The 17,325-nt window shown below is 38.8% G+C and overlaps 4 protein-coding genes across 13 annotated transcripts; 1 reads left to right on the top strand and 3 right to left on the bottom strand.

Moving 5' to 3' along the window:
• Positions 1-16: 16 nt before the first annotated feature.
• Positions 17-2,385, bottom strand: LOC120003799 (pentatricopeptide repeat-containing protein At1g20230-like). The gene has a single exon (XM_038852889.1). It carries the CDS (start codon positions 2,085-2,087, stop codon positions 48-50), a length of 2,040 nt encoding a protein of 679 aa, XP_038708817.1. The 5' UTR covers positions 2,088-2,385; the 3' UTR covers positions 17-47.
• A 145-nt stretch (positions 2,386-2,530) lies between these two features.
• On the bottom strand, positions 2,531-6,706 carry LOC120003801 (polyamine oxidase 2-like). Its single transcript, XM_038852895.1, has 10 exons — positions 6,207-6,706; positions 5,878-5,981; positions 5,221-5,309; positions 5,007-5,120; positions 4,769-4,856; positions 4,291-4,376; positions 4,099-4,201; positions 3,827-3,924; positions 3,295-3,724; positions 2,531-3,170 (listed from the first exon to the last, which is right to left on the bottom strand). The coding sequence occupies exons 1-10, from the start codon at positions 6,247-6,249 to the stop codon at positions 2,862-2,864; spliced, it is 1,464 nt and encodes a 487-aa protein (XP_038708823.1). The 5' UTR covers positions 6,250-6,706; the 3' UTR covers positions 2,531-2,861.
• Positions 6,707-9,183: 2,477 nt separating this feature from the next.
• LOC120003896 (oxygen-evolving enhancer protein 2, chloroplastic-like) lies at positions 9,184-10,465 on the top strand. Its single transcript, XM_038853050.1, has 4 exons — positions 9,184-9,484; positions 9,576-9,808; positions 9,896-9,946; positions 10,054-10,465. The coding sequence occupies exons 1-4, from the start codon at positions 9,235-9,237 to the stop codon at positions 10,312-10,314; spliced, it is 795 nt and encodes a 264-aa protein (XP_038708978.1). The 5' UTR covers positions 9,184-9,234; the 3' UTR covers positions 10,315-10,465.
• A 363-nt stretch (positions 10,466-10,828) lies between these two features.
• On the bottom strand, positions 10,829-17,286 carry LOC120003895 (WD repeat-containing protein 26 homolog). Of its 10 annotated transcripts, none has more exons than XM_038853039.1 (7): positions 17,132-17,269; positions 15,371-15,466; positions 15,081-15,198; positions 14,095-14,984; positions 13,689-13,790; positions 12,261-12,890; positions 10,829-11,220 (listed from the first exon to the last, which is right to left on the bottom strand). In XM_038853039.1, the coding sequence occupies exons 4-7, from the start codon at positions 14,887-14,889 to the stop codon at positions 11,005-11,007; spliced, it is 1,743 nt and encodes a 580-aa protein (XP_038708967.1). In that variant the 5' UTR covers positions 14,890-14,984; positions 15,081-15,198; positions 15,371-15,466; positions 17,132-17,269; the 3' UTR covers positions 10,829-11,004. The 10 variants fall into 10 exon arrangements, with proteins under 10 accessions (XP_038708967.1, XP_038708968.1, XP_038708969.1 ...); XM_038853040.1 differs by lacking the exon at positions 17,132-17,269 and adding an exon at positions 16,837-17,111; XM_038853041.1 differs by lacking the exon at positions 17,132-17,269 and adding an exon at positions 16,780-16,795.
• Between the last annotated feature and the right edge of the window lie 39 nt (positions 17,287-17,325).

The following is a 17,325-nucleotide window of genomic DNA, read 5'->3' as shown; positions in this document are numbered from 1 at the left end:
CTGATATCAACGTTGTTTCAACCAGTTACTATGCCTGTTGTTGGAAATCACCAGAAGTCCCCACAGGAACAATGCCCATCTTTGAAATGGTGAAACCTCAAGCAATCTCTCACAACGATATGCACACCAACAATCTTTGCCATGAATTTGATAGAATTATGACAATCCCCGCATATCCTCAAATTCTTAAATACCCGTATCACAGATGCCCCATTAAGGTTCATTATCCCAAAAGCCACTGCAAGCTTCTCACTGTGGTTGCAAAGAAGTTCCAATTTCTCGTCCTCATCTACATCTTGCAGCACAAAATCAGTGTTGGGTACATAACCAGCCAATCTCATCTTCTCACCCATATCATCCAAAAATCTGCAGATTTCAGAAGTGTGTTTGTTAGTTTTATCACCAGCAACAAAAGTATAAATTCTATTATTAGCCTCAATCCAACTACAACCAGGTTTCTTCGTAATTCCTCTGTCTCTCATCAATTTTCTAGTCACTGAAGCTTCTTCCCACAGTTTGGCAGCAACAAAAACGTTGAATAACAATACGTAGTTTCCAGGGTTTTCCGGTTCAATCTCAAATAACCGCTTTGCTGCAACCTTTCCCAATTCCACGTTCTTATACACCCTACATGCACCAAGCAATGCTCCCCAAGCAGCAGCAGTTGATTCCACAGGCATTTGTCGGATGAGCTCATATGCCTCTTTCAAGCGGCCAGCACGGCTAAACACATCAACCATGCAGGAGTAATGATCAGAATCTGGTTCAACTGAGTATACACTACTCATTGAATTGAAAATCAAAAGCCCTTGGTCGACAAGCTTTGAGTGGCTACATCCAGATAGTACACTAACGAAGGTAGCAGAATTGGCTTTATCCCCTGAGTTCAACATTTGGTGAAAGAGAAACAAGGCCTCCTCTCCTTTTCCATGCATTGAGGCTGCCATGATCATCGTGTTCCATGCAACAGTATCCTTTCTTGGCATCATACTAAAGACTCTTTGTGAGAGCTCTAAATCACCACATTTGGCATACATCCATACCAGACCAGTCGTAGCTTGTAAATCCTCAATAAACAAATGCCTAAAAGTATAGCCATGAATCTGTTTGCCTAACCGTATGTTCTCCAAACTTGTACATGCAGATAAGATGCTAGTAATTGTGATTCGATTGGGCTTGAAACCTAAATCTTGCATATGGCCAATCATTTCTAGCATTAGATCACTTCGCCCGTTTTGCAAGCACCCTGCCAGGATGGCATTCCATGAAGCTTGATCTAATTTAACGCCCTTGTCTCTCATTGCATAAAACAAACCAAGACCCTTCTCAAATTCCTTATTCGAGAAGAATGCCGATAAGATTACATTCCAAGACACAACATCTCGCTCAGACATGTTTTCAAAAACCAGATGAGCTTGCTTCAGACAAGAGCAGTTCGCATACATGTCCACAAGTGCACTACTCACAAATACATTCCCTTCCATTCCATGCCTCATCACAAATCCATGAATCTCTCTCCCTAAACTTATGCTTTTCAAATCCGAGCAGGCAGGAAGAATTGACGACACTGTCATTAAATTGGGTCTTACCCCATATAACAGCATCTCACGTAAAATCCCCAATCCTTGTTGCAGTAACCCACTACTGACGTAACAAGAAGCCATGGAAGTCCAGGAAACCACATCTTTCACCACCATAGTTCCAAAAACCTGTCTTGCCCCATCCACAGAATTACACTTAGCATACATATCTATCAATGCATTACCAACCGAAACATCATTGGCAAACCCAAACCGAATAACATCACCATGAAGCCCTCTCGCCTTAATAACGTCGCACAATCTAGCGCAAGCCTTAGCAACCGATAAAAGGAGAATATTGTCAGGACTCGTACTCTTTGATCGAAATGCGGCGTATAGTTTCAGAGATTCCCTAGGAAACCCATGTTGCGAATAAGCTGAAATCAAGAGGGTCCAAGTCCGTATGTCCGGTTCAGGAATTTGTTCGAACAAGTGGTGTGCACTTCGTAGATCCCCGGACGTCAAATATAATCTGATCGACTTGAGGAAGGTGGGAAATTGGTGCATGACTTTGCAATCATCCGTGAATATGATTTAAGTGCTTTGTTTGAACCTGGGATCGTTGAAACTTAGGTGACGTGATTCAAATACTTAAAGCTTCGTTTTTACCGTTGCAAGGGCGCGTAAAGAGGAAACAGAGAGACAGGCTCGGCCTAGGCCTGTATAGATGAGCGATGTGGCTGTTTGATCCCAACCATCATTCATCCCCTCTTCTTATAGCATGTAGGTCCCACCCATATATGTGAGAGAAGTGCATTGCAACGGAAGTAGACCTTAATCTGCAGTTGTTGTTTCATTGTTTTGGTTTTGTGTTCGAGTTCGAGTTCTAGCATTATTAATAGATAGTTCACTTTCCCGGCCAACTTCAGAAGAGAAACCATAAAAGTAAAACAGAAAGAGCATGAACCAAAGAAAAGTCTGAAAATTTTTAATAAATAAACAGAGCATTATTGGATAGACAAAATAGCAAACAACGGGCATCCAGTGTCCTTCCCACACAATGAAAGTAGATGCACTAAAAAGTTCTTGGCCAGAATTACATTCTTTCAACTGTTCATTGAATAACTAGACTTGCATCGCATTATTCATGCTCCACAGCCAATTAACAGTTCCATATGGTATGCCACACAGAAATAACTACACATTTAACCATTGCTTTGACTGATTTATCTATGGGAAAACCCACAGGCCAATCAAATGGCAATAATGTGTTAGCCAGATCCTATGTTAACATATCTACAAGCATATGTTATCTGTATCTAAAAGAGGGCAGACCCAGAGCTAAATGCGAGAGATCAAGAGTGGGACTGACAACGATGCCTCCTCACCCATGACCGGCTGAAACAGATCCAACTCTCCATAGCGTTCCAGGACGCGCATCCTGCAGTCTTCTGCAGCCATCAGGCCAGTTGCGAATGCACCATGCACTGACCCTGGGTAGTTTGAGCTGGTTGCCTCCCCCGCGAAAAATAGGTTGTCTATTGGGATCCTTAGCCTCTCATAGTGTTCATGGGGTTTGCCTACTTTGTCATAGCTATAGGAACCAAGCGTATTGATGTCTGAACCCCACCGAGAAACAAGAAACTGAATCTGCATATGATAATTATAAACAAGATAATTAATAGCAGCCTTTTGCATACTACTCGAGGTATAAAAGACCTGATGAGAGCACAATGTAAGATTGGGGCAAAGGAAATATTAAAATTGGGTTTACCGGGTCAGTGGCATCAGGAAGGATCTTTTTGAGTTGCATAACAGCAAAATTGGCAGCCGCTTCATCGGACATTTTCTCAATGTCTTTGGCTAGCTGCCCTGCAGGCATATAAACAAGGACAGAATGACCTGTAGCCTTGTGAAGATTTAAGAAGTAGCTACAGCCATAAGAAGTCTCTGCAACCACTCCCAAGAACTCCACATTGGGCCAAAACACCTTTTCAAAATGCAAAATGATCTTATTCTCAATTCCAACACCAAGTTCATCAATGGCTTCTTCCTTCCATTCTGGGAGTTTAGGCTCAAATTTTATTATCTTGGATTTAAGCACACCCAGAGGAAGAGCAATAATAGCAGCATCAGCCATAAATGCCTGCCCATCCTCTACTATTACCTTCACTCCATTATACCGCCTTATAATTTTCGTAACCCTAGAGCAAAACAGAAAAAATGAATATAATTACCAGAGAGAAGCAAATTCACACACAAGAAGTACATGTAACGACATGGCTATATTTCCAATTAATATATACCTGTGCCCCAATCGGATGTCGAGACCTTTAGCAAGCGTGTTTATAACAGGAAGGTAGCCCCTGACCATCAGCCCATGCCCACCAGGAAGCAGTTCCTCCTGCTCATAAGAGGCAGTCAATTCATAGGCATCACGAATCTCACATTATATGGCATGTACCTATTATCAGATTATGCCATTGTATTCTAAAAAAGGCTCTCATCATTTTACTTTCATACCATGGAGCTCTTACGATCAATGCCAAATCTAAAATTTCTATTGACGGAAACTTGCCTGATCCCAGGATTTTACTGAGATAGTATCAGCATCTGCAGCAAACCAGCCTTCCATTCTGCACAAGTACCATTGAAGCACATTATGGGCAAGCCCATCCAACCTGCATGCAAAACGTGAAAATGTAGTTTAGTCTCCGGAGTAAACAAAACATTAAGAAAGCATCAGAAATTAGTGGTCTGCTCATTAAACCTTAGTTCTGGTCTCCTTTCAAAAACAATTGAGAAAGCACGATGTATAGACAAGTCTTCACTGTGTTCCAGTCTTACATTGTCTGTCTGCATTCAGGGTGGAAATAAAAAAAATTAGCAGTGTGACTCATGGAATGCAATCTTCTACTAGGCTCAATTATTCCAATTGATTATGTATTATCAATATTTTCAATGCATATGAGCCAAGAAAACCTCCTAAAAACAAATTTAAAAAATCAACTTATTTCATTCTTAATCATTGTATGTGGCTTTAAGTATTAGATATGACTTACAAAGGTGCCGCACAATGGCATGGAACACCATCATTATCTTAGAGCCAAGTGCTAGAAACACCTCCAAGTGTCAAATTCAAAAAGTCAATGAAATTCGTTAACTTTTTTTGTAGCATATCAAGTCAATGCAATCAGTCGACGAAGAATATAAATGAATAATCAAAACAACAGAATAAGAACGCCTACCTCTTTCAAAATGCTCTCAAAGACTTCCCCAATTTTTGTAACTAATTCCTGAGGAACTTGATTCCCATCCATATCGAAAAGTGCATAGCTGAAATTAAGGCCATCAATTATGTTCAGCAAATTTAGGTTATAAGGGAAGAAAAGGGAAAAGTGTAACAACAGTCACTAACGCAAGCTACAAACACAACAATATAAAATACCAGGTACATCAAAACCAACAAACATGACAAGTACCTACCTTTCCAGATCATGGTCATACAGAACAGAGTTATCACCACTGGTTCGGTAAAGGGGTAGCCCTAGTCTACCAATCAACGGTGCCAAGGGATTCTCTTTGCAGACACCATGCAACCTACAGTGTCAACATTAAGGTGCAGTTTTTGCAACAACAACTAGCAACGGATCTAGTCTCCTGGCAGAAGGTATGTAGGGCAAAAAAAAAAAGAGCTTACCATGATGCACCCAGGTCCACGGGAAACCCAAACGAGTAGTCAGTGTGAACTCGACCTCCAATTCTATTCCTTGATTCCAACAGCATAACCTGACAGAAAAATACAGTATAGTTAAGTGAGAAACACCATTCAGAACAGATATCTCTGCAATTTGCTGAAGGAATGGGAACATTTTGTTTTTGCAGATGGGATTCAGGGAACAAATTCACATAAGACTGATAGAGTGATAGTTCAATTCATGTCTTAACTTTTGTACATTTAAATCATAAAACGATTGTAATGCTCTTTTAAGCAAATGGAATCAGTTTGGTTTTTTCAACCAAAAAAAAACGATTGAAAAGATAAAACTGTACTCACTACCCTTCACATGTCACCAAATTTTTAAGGAATTCATGCCTTCTGCATGACTATCGTCACTTTAGCAGTTATTGTTATGGAGGCCGTTTCCGTTGTTTGATTCCAATCATAACTACACTAACACAAGGAACATCACATATCCCTGTACCCTGATCCGTCGGCCACTGTATCACTGTTTATCATTTTTGATTGATCCATTCAAGAATTAAAAAGCCATAACAAGAGTACCTCATAATCCAAGTATTTTGTAAGTCAACAAAAGGAAATCTTTTTTCAGTAGATCATAAGTTAGTAGAGTACCTGAAATGAGGCCTCATGAAGGGCATGAGCCGCTGCAATCCCGGCCATGCCACCACCTATTACTATTACAGATGGCTTTCTCTCCGCATTTGAATAGCAAATAGCTACAAATCATCACCAATACCAAATTCAGTCAACCGCAAAATCAAAACACATTAAAAAAAATTAACTGATGTCATTTTCTTCACTTCCGGTACAACAGTTCAATTCAACTAAAAATATCCCACCGACAAAGCAAATCAAAAGGTAAACAATCTTAAACATCAAAACTCCACCCCATAATCCAGATTAAGATGAACAGATAAAGAGGGATCGCGATATGAACGTACCACGACGTAATTGGTGGCGATTACTCCCGTCCCGAGAATCCATTTAACAGTGATTGACGATTCAACAGTCGATAACTAAAATTAAAATTGAAGTTGGGAATTGTTGATATTAATAAGGGATCAAGGGGCTTCTTCTCAAAATTAAAGAGGGAAGGAGTTACTTGCGGAGAGTAATGGAGGGTAAAAATCAACAAACACGTTATGAAATGGTTTGAATTCGAATTTAAGGAAAAATAATTATAGGAACCCAGCTTCCTCAACCAGCTCATACGAAACCTCTCTTCGTTTCCAATCCTTCCCCACTATTCACTGCTCCGGACTTGCAGCTTCCGCCGCCGACTCCGATCCCAATTCCCTGATTGTTGCCGGATGTAGATGGAAATTGAAGAAAAATCAAAGGGCTCGATCGGAAATTAAGGAAATCAAGATTTACTTTCTGTAGAGATGGAGAAATGGTGATGGTGGGGTTGTCGGTCTTTTTGGTTCTGGTTGAAATGAAAATTTGCGGGGTTGGCTGTGGGCTCTATATGGTTGATTGATTGTGCCAACTACCAACCAAAACGGTGGCGCTTTCAGGGAAAACCCATACCCGCTCACGTCAGCGTAATCACGACGCGCTGTCTTGGATGAAACGTGGAGAATTCTAATGGATTCTACCAATTTAGGCGCAGATGGTAGCGAGTACGTATCAATTTTGTACGCCGCGCAGTGGAACACCACTCTGTATTTGTGGGGGAAGGAAGGACAGTAAAATGCTGATTAATCAGGAAAATAAAAGGGATTGCAAATTTCCTTGTTTTATGTTTCCATACCACCGGAGCCCTTAGTTGGAGTGATAAGTATGATGTGGTGTGACTGGTGTCTATCATCCTGACGAATAGGGCTCGAATCCCTCTCTCAATTTCAAAAAAAATATTTTCTAATTGTTGTTATTAATTAATTAATAAATAAATATAAAAGCAACCAACTTTTTCTTATTATATTGATATATTGATGTGATCTTCTTCCCAAATCCCTACATAATAATAATAATAAATATAATGATAATGTTATTACATAATAATTACATATCTTTATATGAGATTTGATTGTGAAGTCAAGTCACTACGTTACCAATTTGACTGTGCTGCCTATAATTGTAGCTGTCCATTGAAAATTCTGTACTGGTTAGACATCAGCAAGCAAATGTTAGTTGCATCAACAGAAAAGAAATATTTAATTTTATTAGGTGAAGTGTACAGCATGCAATTAAAGTACATAAAGTCATTGTTTTAAAATTGAAGTGATGGAGATCCAACCCATGCGGGGATGACATGTATAATCCAATTGAAGTCCACATAGCAATTAATTAAAAAAGAAAACAATTCTAATTAACATAATTAATCAAAAGATTTAGGTTTTAGTGAAAGTGTTAAGTGTTCCACATAAGGAAAACACTAAAGTAAATTAATAAATTAAGGAGAAGTAGAACAAAATAAATTATGAATTATTCATCTCTACTAGTAGTTGGCAAAGTGCATGCTAAATGGCCACCACTTATCACCTTAACTTAATGAAAATATCTACGAGCTGTGGCTCAGTTGGTAATAAATTGGATTAGGCATATATGTGTCACATCATAAAAAAATATCAATTTGGTCTGTTTCTTTTTTATTTTACAATCCAAAAAATATTTTTGGTTGCTCATTTTATAAAGAGCAATATTACAAAGCTTCAACTGATGACCCCTATTTTATCCTTAATTTTATGTGATAGGTGGAATAATTATTGATTATAAACACATATGTAGTTTTCCTTTTGATGTTCAATATTTTCCCTTGAATTGTAAATAAAAATTATTTCTTTTTAGAATACATTTTAGTTTTTTGAAAAATAAAAACAAACCATCTTAAATAAGCATAACTCTTAACCAATCCAAGCTTATATCGGGTTACCTATTACAAACCCTTATTCAATCCACGGGTATGGGTATGGGTATGGGTTGGGTTGGGTCAGGTCACATGTGAGTTATGCGCACCCCTAAGTGCACCGTCCTCCCCTGAACCCATCTTAAATCTATAAATCTATCTATCTATCCATCCATCTATCTAATAATATAAAGCTGAAGTTGAGAGAAGGTGTTCCTGTGTTTTAGTGAAGCCACATAGGCGGCATGGGTCTGTGTTTACATGCCATGTGGAATTTGCAATAACGTTGGTGTTCAAAATCAGGTTGATAATTTTATTTAATTGATTTCATGCCATTACTTTGTCTTTTAAAGTTTCTGATATACTTGGCTAATTGATTATATAGGTTAAGGGGAGGTTGAAGGTGGATATAAAGGAGTTTCTTGAGCAAATGGACAACCCTTCATACAGTAAGTGACTAAACTTTGTCTACCAATATGGTTATTGGTTTTCTGCCTCTGTCGTGTTTTCTGGGTTTGAATGTCGATGCGTTCATTTGTGCAAACTCTCCTTTGTCTCCGAGATGTTTCGTCATGAAATATATTCTATTCCAATTTCTTGATGCGCCTATTTAACCGTCTTAACATTGAGTGACCATTTTAAGTATTGCCCATGTAATAGATGTAATACTTACACTAGTTTTACATTGTCTTTTCCAATGGACTCTGCTGATTTACGCCACATTTTACACCGTCGAGTGTAGCGCGAGATTCTAACCTAGTTGTTCCAGAAATGATAATGCTTGAGACCCTCAAAAAGTGATCTCAAATAATGTGGAGTGTTGGATGTGAAGTGGGCTCTACATATGTATTTTTAATCAATGATTATTTTAATGTCATATAGATTTAGGGGACTTTTGAGGGTCAAATTTTAGGGGTCTCTAGCATTGTTCTTTCAGAAAATGGAATGTGTTGCCACTTGAAAAGGAGGAGGTGTATGCCACGTGGCACCAATGAGAGTCTATGCAACCTTATCCAATATCAAATCCAAAGCCATTTCCCTTCACACATCACAACCCCATCTAACCAACATCAATCAAACAAAGCCTGAAACACACTACTTCTCATTTCTCAAACCCAAGAATGGCCTCCACCGCTTGCTTCTTGCACCACCATGCACTCACCACCCCAAGATCATCATCATCATCGTCACAGCGCAATGTACTAAACATCAAGCCTTCCCACCTAGTCTGCCGGGCACAGAAGCAGACACTCCAGGAGGATCATGACGGTTACACTGCTATGACTCGCAGATTGGCTCTCACAATTCTCATTGGTGGAGCTGCCATTGGCTCTAGAGTTGCACCTGCTGACGCAGCTTATGGAGAAGCTGGTCTGTGTATATATATATATACATATATAGTTTTGTTATCATCACTGCCTTTTAAATCTAAATATTAATTCAACTTAATATTGAATTGCAGCTAATGTTTTTGGGAAGCCAAAGACAAACACAGACTTCTTGCCATACAATGGAGATGGGTTCAAGTTGTCTATCCCAGCAAAGTGGAACCCAAGCAAAGAAGTGGAATATCCTGGTCAGGTTCTTAGATATGAAGACAACTTTGACACCACCAGCAATCTTTCTGTCATGATCAGTCCGACTGACAAGAAGTCTATCACTGAATTTGGTTCCCCTGAGGCCTTCCTCTCTAAGGTATTCATTTAATTGCTCGTGTTGATTTATTTTGTACTTGTGCAATGGAAGTCTTCTTGTTCTGATAAAAATACTGTTTCATTGCAGGTGGATTATTTGCTAGGGAAACAAGCATACTCAGGCAAAACAGAGTCCGAGGTAATTTCATGGCATATAGATAGTGTAGGATAATACAAATCAGCTGTATTAATAGAATACCAAGTGAGCAAACTAGTTGATTTCGACATTTGGGTATGTGTATGTAGGGAGGTTTTGATCCAGATGTAGTGGCAACTGCAAACATATTAGAATCTTCAAGTCAAGAGATTGGTGGGAAACCGTATTACTACTTGTCTGTGCTGACGAGAACTGCTGATGGAGATGAAGGTGGTAAGCACCAGCTGATCATGGCGACTGTCAAAGACGGTAAGCTCTACATTTGCAAGGCACAAGCTGGAGACAAGAGGTGGTTCAAGGGTGCTAAAAGATTCGTCGAGAGCGCTGCTACTTCTTTCAGTGTTGCTTAACATGCACAAATGTATCTGAATCAACCATCATGTCTGCTTTGAATCATTTGTCAAGCGCGATTATTTTTGTAAATTTTCCCGAGTAAGTCGATGGACAATGGAGGAAGCTTTGTTGTTATTGGTTTGTGCATAAGGACCCCCTTTTGAATGAGTTGAAATCTATCAACTGTTATCCAGGAAATGCTAGATGCCATGTAAATAAGTTTCAGTAGGAAATGCTCAATGCAGAAATGCTCAGTGCAGTTTCCGTGACACTGCACAAAGGAGGAGTTCTCCTATGTTTCATTGTTGCTGCTTACTCCATCATCATGTCGAACCACACCTCATGAAATTACTATTCAAGTAATACAAAACAGAACAGCAGCACCCAAATATTTAAGTCAAAAACGTACTTGTCAAGCGCAATGAGACAATGAAGAAAGATCAGTGATGCTTCACTTACACCATAGTGTATATGCATGCTTAACTGTAAAGATAACCGGCGAGTGAGTGGAAATTATAATTAAGTTATGAATGAATCAAATCTTTGAAATGAAAAGTAAATTTATTATCGGAATGTTACTTCACAATTCAGATGCTCGTTTGAGATGAATGTCAACCTGCAATAAAACAGATAAAAAGGTATTTACATAGAAGCCTTGACAAAAGGAGGCGGCATTTAACCGGCGATCCAATGTACGTTGTTTGGTCCTAAGTTCCTCCATTGCAATAGGGGACACCATTGCTGTGACCATCCTTGCGCTTTATATGCAGATTATTTAAGCCCCATATCCGAATGGTACGATCATCACTGGCTGATGCCAACACGTGCGGGTTCACTGGATTCCAGCTCACACAATTAACAGCTCCAGAATGACCCGGCAGTGCCTCTATGAGCTCCCCTGAGCCTCTGTGCCAAATATAAACCTGCATATACACATCAATTCAAAATTGCAAATAAGCAAAAGATAATAGTATTTGTAAAATGCAGAAACGGCAAAGGTAATGATGAAGATGAAGAATCAGCACAAAGGAACAAGGAACTTATCTGGACGTATCAACCAGAACATTCCCAACAGTTTTTATATAAAAGATAACACCAGACCAACAGATATTTTGGGAAATATTACCAGCTTTTCAAGAGGCATTTAACAGTTTATTAGCTAGATAGTCTTAGCTTTATGTGAGTAAAAGGTCTTGTGTTTTGCAGTTTTGAGCTCAATTATGGGAGTATTAACTGAGTAGTTTAGATGTCACAGCAGAGATGCATAAATACACCAGAATGTACTAGTCTGTCGTATATAAAACAAGAGTCCTCATAAGCATATAATAAGGGTAAGTATATCTGGGATGATTCTAAAACATTCAAGAACTAGTATGCTAAAAATTATTTCCAGATTAACTCCTCAAGGTCACAAAGTGAGAAGTATGCAAAGTGAAGCAATGGCACAACAATTGAAGTGAAGAAGAGGGATGGTAGGAAAGGTCAAAGACGATCTAGTTGCTTTATCTTACTTGTTCAAGAATAAGAATCAGAGGGATGTGCTGGTGATGCTGCCTTGGGTTACTTATTGCCTATTGGACAATATGGCTGGAAAGGAACAAAAGAATTTTTTCAAGGAGAGGAAGCATCCTTATGTAAAACTGAATGTCCTTGGTCTTATAATTTGATTTTCTGATTTAAAGGGTCTGTAAATTATGATTGCAATTTGAAGGAGGTAGTTTGTGAATTGAGTTGACATGTCTATAGTGTAAATTTGGCACCAACTTGGTGTGTGTTCAATAAATTTTGTTTTCCATTTAAAAAAAAGAAAACAGTGCAAATGCTGAGCAATTCGAAACAGTATTTACAAAGAGACAATTTTCAGAGAGAGAGCCATCCGAGAATATGTTGCATAATCCAAAAGAACTACAAATACATTTACTCCTTTTATATTATGAAATCAAGAGTAAAGTGGAATTTATACCTGTGAGTCCTCACTGCCGCTGGCAACAAAAGCTTGCTCAAGTCCACCAAAACAAGACCTAATAATAAACCGAGAGCGCCTATGACCTGTGTACTTGGCAATGAGCTTCATATCACCATCTATGCTCCAAAGGTGGATCTCTTGGTTCAGAAGGTTGATCAGCAAGAACCTATTATCACCAGATAAAGCAAATGAAGTTATTGTTTGATCCTCTTCAATCAATCTCTCAACTTTAGCTTCCCTGTCAAGTAATAGTATGGCAGTTTCTCTGCAGATACTTAAGATTTGCTTCCCGTCACTAGTTATTTCCAAATCAGAAATCTTCAACGTTCTTTGCCCCTTCCAACACTCCACCTCTTTACCTTCCAATTCCCACATGCAGATACTCTTATCACTAACACCAGTGAATATTGATTTCCCATCTGGAAACCATCCACAAGATACCAGGCCTAGACCTGGCTTTTCATAAACACGAAGGCATTCACCTGACGCAACATCCCACCGCCTAACAGCTTCCTCCACCCCACAAGTTAGGAGTTGACAGTCATCAGGACTCCATGAAACAGCAGAGACAGGTTTTTGATGACCGGAAAATCTATGCTTTAAAAAGACGCCGCCATTCACATCAACCTAGGAAAAATGAGACAAAGTACCACTCATTAGAGCAAGATATTCGCCTGCACAAGCTCTTAAAAAACAAAACAACCATCCTTCTCCTCCTCCTCTAAAATGCCATAGAAAATGCTAACAAAATATTCTTCACAATCTAGGACCCCCTCCATCCAACAGTGTGAATTGAGATTCACTCTATGCCACCAAGAGGCAACTTTCAACTCGAGTATTTATATGTTAAGCGATATGCGGCGGCAACTTTGCCTCAGCATTGCAAAGAGTCTGTTTTCAGGATTTGACAATGTGACCCCCAAATTGTCATCAAGAAACTTTACCAATAAGGCTACCAGTTCTCACCCTAGGAAACATCTATCGGCAAAATTAATTTCTCAATAAGCTGTCTATTGTTTGAATTCTTTGCTCCACAGTCTCACAAACAAAAAAAAGAAGCTTTAATCGCTACTTTTGGCTATCAAACCTCCATTCCTTTTTACCCACCTCACTGGCTTAATTTAGGAATATTGGGGGGGGGGGGGGGAGAACAAACAAAAAAGGAAAAGGACCTTGAATATAACTCCCTTCCCTTTCCTACAATCCTCAATGTTCAAATTTGGTTTAACCATGTGAATGTTAGAGAAACAAAAAGTAACCAACTCCCCAGCACAAGGCTCCTAGTCCCACGGTGGGCAGGGTCGGAGACAGACATGATGTATGCAAACCTTACCCTAACATAATATGTGGAGATGCTATTTCTAGTAATTGAACATGTGACCTCTAGGATAAACAATTGGAAATCATTCCAAGTAAAGAAAATACCTCCCATATAATTGCTGACCGATCATTGGATGACGAAGCTAAGTATTTTCCATTATGTGAAAATTGCAGAAACCAAACCTCATCTGTATGGGCCTGTAATATCTATAGCCCCAAGAATGAAAACAAACTGTAAGATATTGATCCCAATAAAACATGATACCAGAGTACATAAAGAAAGCATTCTACTGAAGGCAAATAAAATTGCAAAGAGAGTAGAAATACAACTTTTAGAATCTTCAGAATTGTTTTTTTTTAATGGCTAGAAGTTTATTAAGGCACCAAGGGCCAAGGGGCGAAACCAAGAAAATTACAAGGAAGCTGGGATAAATGCCTCTACAGAAAAATATAATAACATATAGGTGACAGAAGGTAGGGCACTTTTCACTGAGAAAAAACATAGTCATACCTGTAAAGTTCGAGAGGGAATCTGATCTCTTCCACAGTTATGATCAGTGTATAATGAAATATCCTTATCCATGGAGTTGTGAAACATGCAAGCATCTCGTTGCAAGGAAAGTGCCTGTTCAACTAAATCCTCCAATCTTCTCTCAGGTATCATAACCGTAGGGGGAAGCAATCTTTGCAATTCCTCCAGCAGCCTAGGCCGAGACTTTTTCCTCACAACGTCTTGATTGGATGACCCCACTAAAGAATATTGTCCACGGAACACAATGCATGAAGAAAGCTCACGAACCCTACCATTATTGATGCTAAGAGGTGCAATCTCTGTCCTCAATGTCTTCAAAGCATCCATCACCTTCTCTCCATCCAAAAATTCAAAAAATTTTTGCTCCAATATCAGAAAAGAGGCTGACTTTACAATGCTGTCATCAGATAGACCAATGTTATGTAATGTGGCCACACTGTCATCCCACTTACCATCAAGAATTTGCTGCATGAATAAATTTATGACAGAAGAATGTAAGGGTATTCCTGATTCCTCCTCTAGATGAGCACCACTCTTCTTATAACCAAGCGAATACAAGGCCTTTGCAATTATTCGAACGAACTCAACTTTTTTAATAACTCCTTTTGAACCAATAACCCCATCGTCCCCTTCAGATGGTAGGGGCCGAGCCATCAAATCTCCAGAAGACCCAGCTATGGGCGATACAGATGAACCGTTAGAAAGATCTCTCAATCTTCCAGAGGCAAGTTTCATGCGTTTTGAGGCTGGTTCATCATCCTCTAAACCTCCCATGAAAAGTGCACCTCAGCCCATATATTATTACAGTTGTAGAAAGACACTAAGAGGGATAGTTCTATAAGCTTCAATGAAAAATACGAGATAATTTCCTGCATAACATGGCAAAGGCAGGGTTGTGGATTAAAAAATAGGGATGAACTTCAGAGACAAGACAAAGAACTTAACAAAAATGCTAAAAGCTCTACCTAACGTTTAGATTGCATTTGTTCCAATGTAGCTCTATCAAGGCTGATTTTAGATTGATTGTAAATGTAAACTTCCAAATCACTGTCCTATTTTTAGTCATATAAACTGGTCATGAACCTGTACCAGTACAGATATTTCTTAACTGTGTCAATCTCATTGAGTGTTCTCAAACCGAAAAACGGCAACTTTTAGCAAATTGCAAGATCTTATAACATAAATAAAACCGCAAGAAATAAGAATAACTATATCCAATGTGGTCAAGATATGAAACTAAAGAGCATAGTCGGACCTTGAGATTCTCCCAGTAATCCCAGCTAAGTAGCTGGCTCCCTCAGTTTGATACAATGCAGGCTCATTTAAAGCCTAAGCTTTGCCAGTTGGCAAACTAGACAAAGTATAAAATCAATTTATAAGAAAATAATAGAATATTAAACTCCTGAGTTGAAAAAGAACTACATGAGTATACATCATCAAATTTTGAAACCTAGATAACAGAAAAATATGATCATGACATAGAATTGTCCCCTTATTTAAAGAACTGTCGTCCTTGATAGATAAATAAAACCTCTAATGGAGCTAGATAATTAACTCAATCAAGTGAGTGATAGAGGTTGATTAGACAATCCCATTTAAGAATCACCAATACTAACATAAAGAACTCAACTAGTTTACTGTCTAATAGTCCCGCTTGTCAGAAGACCTGATTTAAGTTCGAAAATATGGAATTTCAAACCAAAAAATTCCTTAACTTCTGAGATCAAGTATAAGCTAAAGTGCTAAACTAGTATAGAACCATTGAGTTTTAGAATTGAAGACCCTGGAGTATTGAGCTAAAAGAAGGAGCCTACATTGAAGGACGTACAGATCAGTTAAAGAACTTGCTGCCCTAGAGAAAAATATTCACTCTATAATTGTCTTAAGAGTGAAAGGTTGACTGAACTTTTTTTATTTATCAGAAAACACTACATCAACCGATTACACTCCTTTTATTTTCTAGAAACTACAGCTTTCCATAACTTAGACCTTTTCTATTGAAACAAAAAAAAGATTTATTAGAGCACCAAGATACGCAAAAAGGAATTACAACAACGCTATGCAAATGGCCTCAGAAGTGTTGTTACACATCTAGATAGGCCCTACTTCATTATCTATAGATAGACTTTCCCGTCATCAAAAGTGGTGTCATCAGTAATTTAAAAAAAAGAGAGAGAAAAGAAAACTAGAAACAATTTCCTAGGTAGGCCTCAGTGATGTTATCATGTAAATTTACACACAAATTGATCTGATGAACATTTATTTCCAAAAAACTGATAGCATTTAGAAGAACATCTAATCTTTAACAGTCTAATGCCAAGACAGCAGAGGTGTTTTCAAGTCCATTGCTTTAGAATCAAATGCCCATTTGATTGTTTAATATCAGATTTTCAGATTTAAGGGTACCCAAAAATTATCCATGGAGGTGAATAAGAATCGATATAAGGTTCCAACTCATATGCCAAAACACTTAAAACCCATCTCAGAGGCATAGAATAGTCAACACACACAAAGTACTGAAAGAACTGCAACCGTGAACTCCAGGGCCAAAGAACCGTAGCAGTAAAGCAAGATATGATATAATTGGAACAGTACGGCGAAAAACACCATAATCAGACAGAGATTGGGGCAAATTAGCAATAAACAGAGCATAATCGGAAATACCCAGAACCAGATTTTCACTTATGGGGGCCGATTCAGATCAGAAGAAAGTGAACGCACCAGAGAAACCGATTGCGAATCCAATAATCAGAAACGGGTAAAGGTTTAAACCGCAGTAAAGAGTCCAAAAAGAATCCAAATCAACGATTTCCACTGCATCTCATTCGTCAAAGCATTAACAGCACTATGGACAGGCAAGCACTCAATTCAACCCAAATATAGTTGTAAAATTAAACTAAATTACTGGTGTGTGAACAGCGAAAGGCGTGACAACTACTCATACTCCGGCACTCTGTGGTCGAAAAAGCTAATTGTTTACGCAAGGAAAATGAATTAAAAAAAATGGGTTTGATACCTTCGAGAGAGAGACAGAGAGCAAACGAGTTATCTTTGCGTGGAGGAAACCAACGAATTGTGGGGTTTTGTAGAGAAAGGGGAAGGAAGAAGGTGCCGTGATTACTGTGTTGTTCTTGCTGGGGCTCCGCTTCACAATGCTGGAAAACCAACCATTAGCCCATCTAACTGTTTCGGCCATGTAGCCCAATTAGT

The sequence above is a fragment of the Tripterygium wilfordii genome, chromosome 8, assembly GCF_013401445.1.
Source record: "Tripterygium wilfordii isolate XIE 37 chromosome 8, ASM1340144v1, whole genome shotgun sequence".
Lineage (NCBI taxonomy): Eukaryota > Viridiplantae > Streptophyta > Magnoliopsida > Celastrales > Celastraceae > Tripterygium > Tripterygium wilfordii.
Note: the sequence above shows the minus strand (reverse complement) of the source record. Positions and strands in the feature narration are given on the sequence as shown.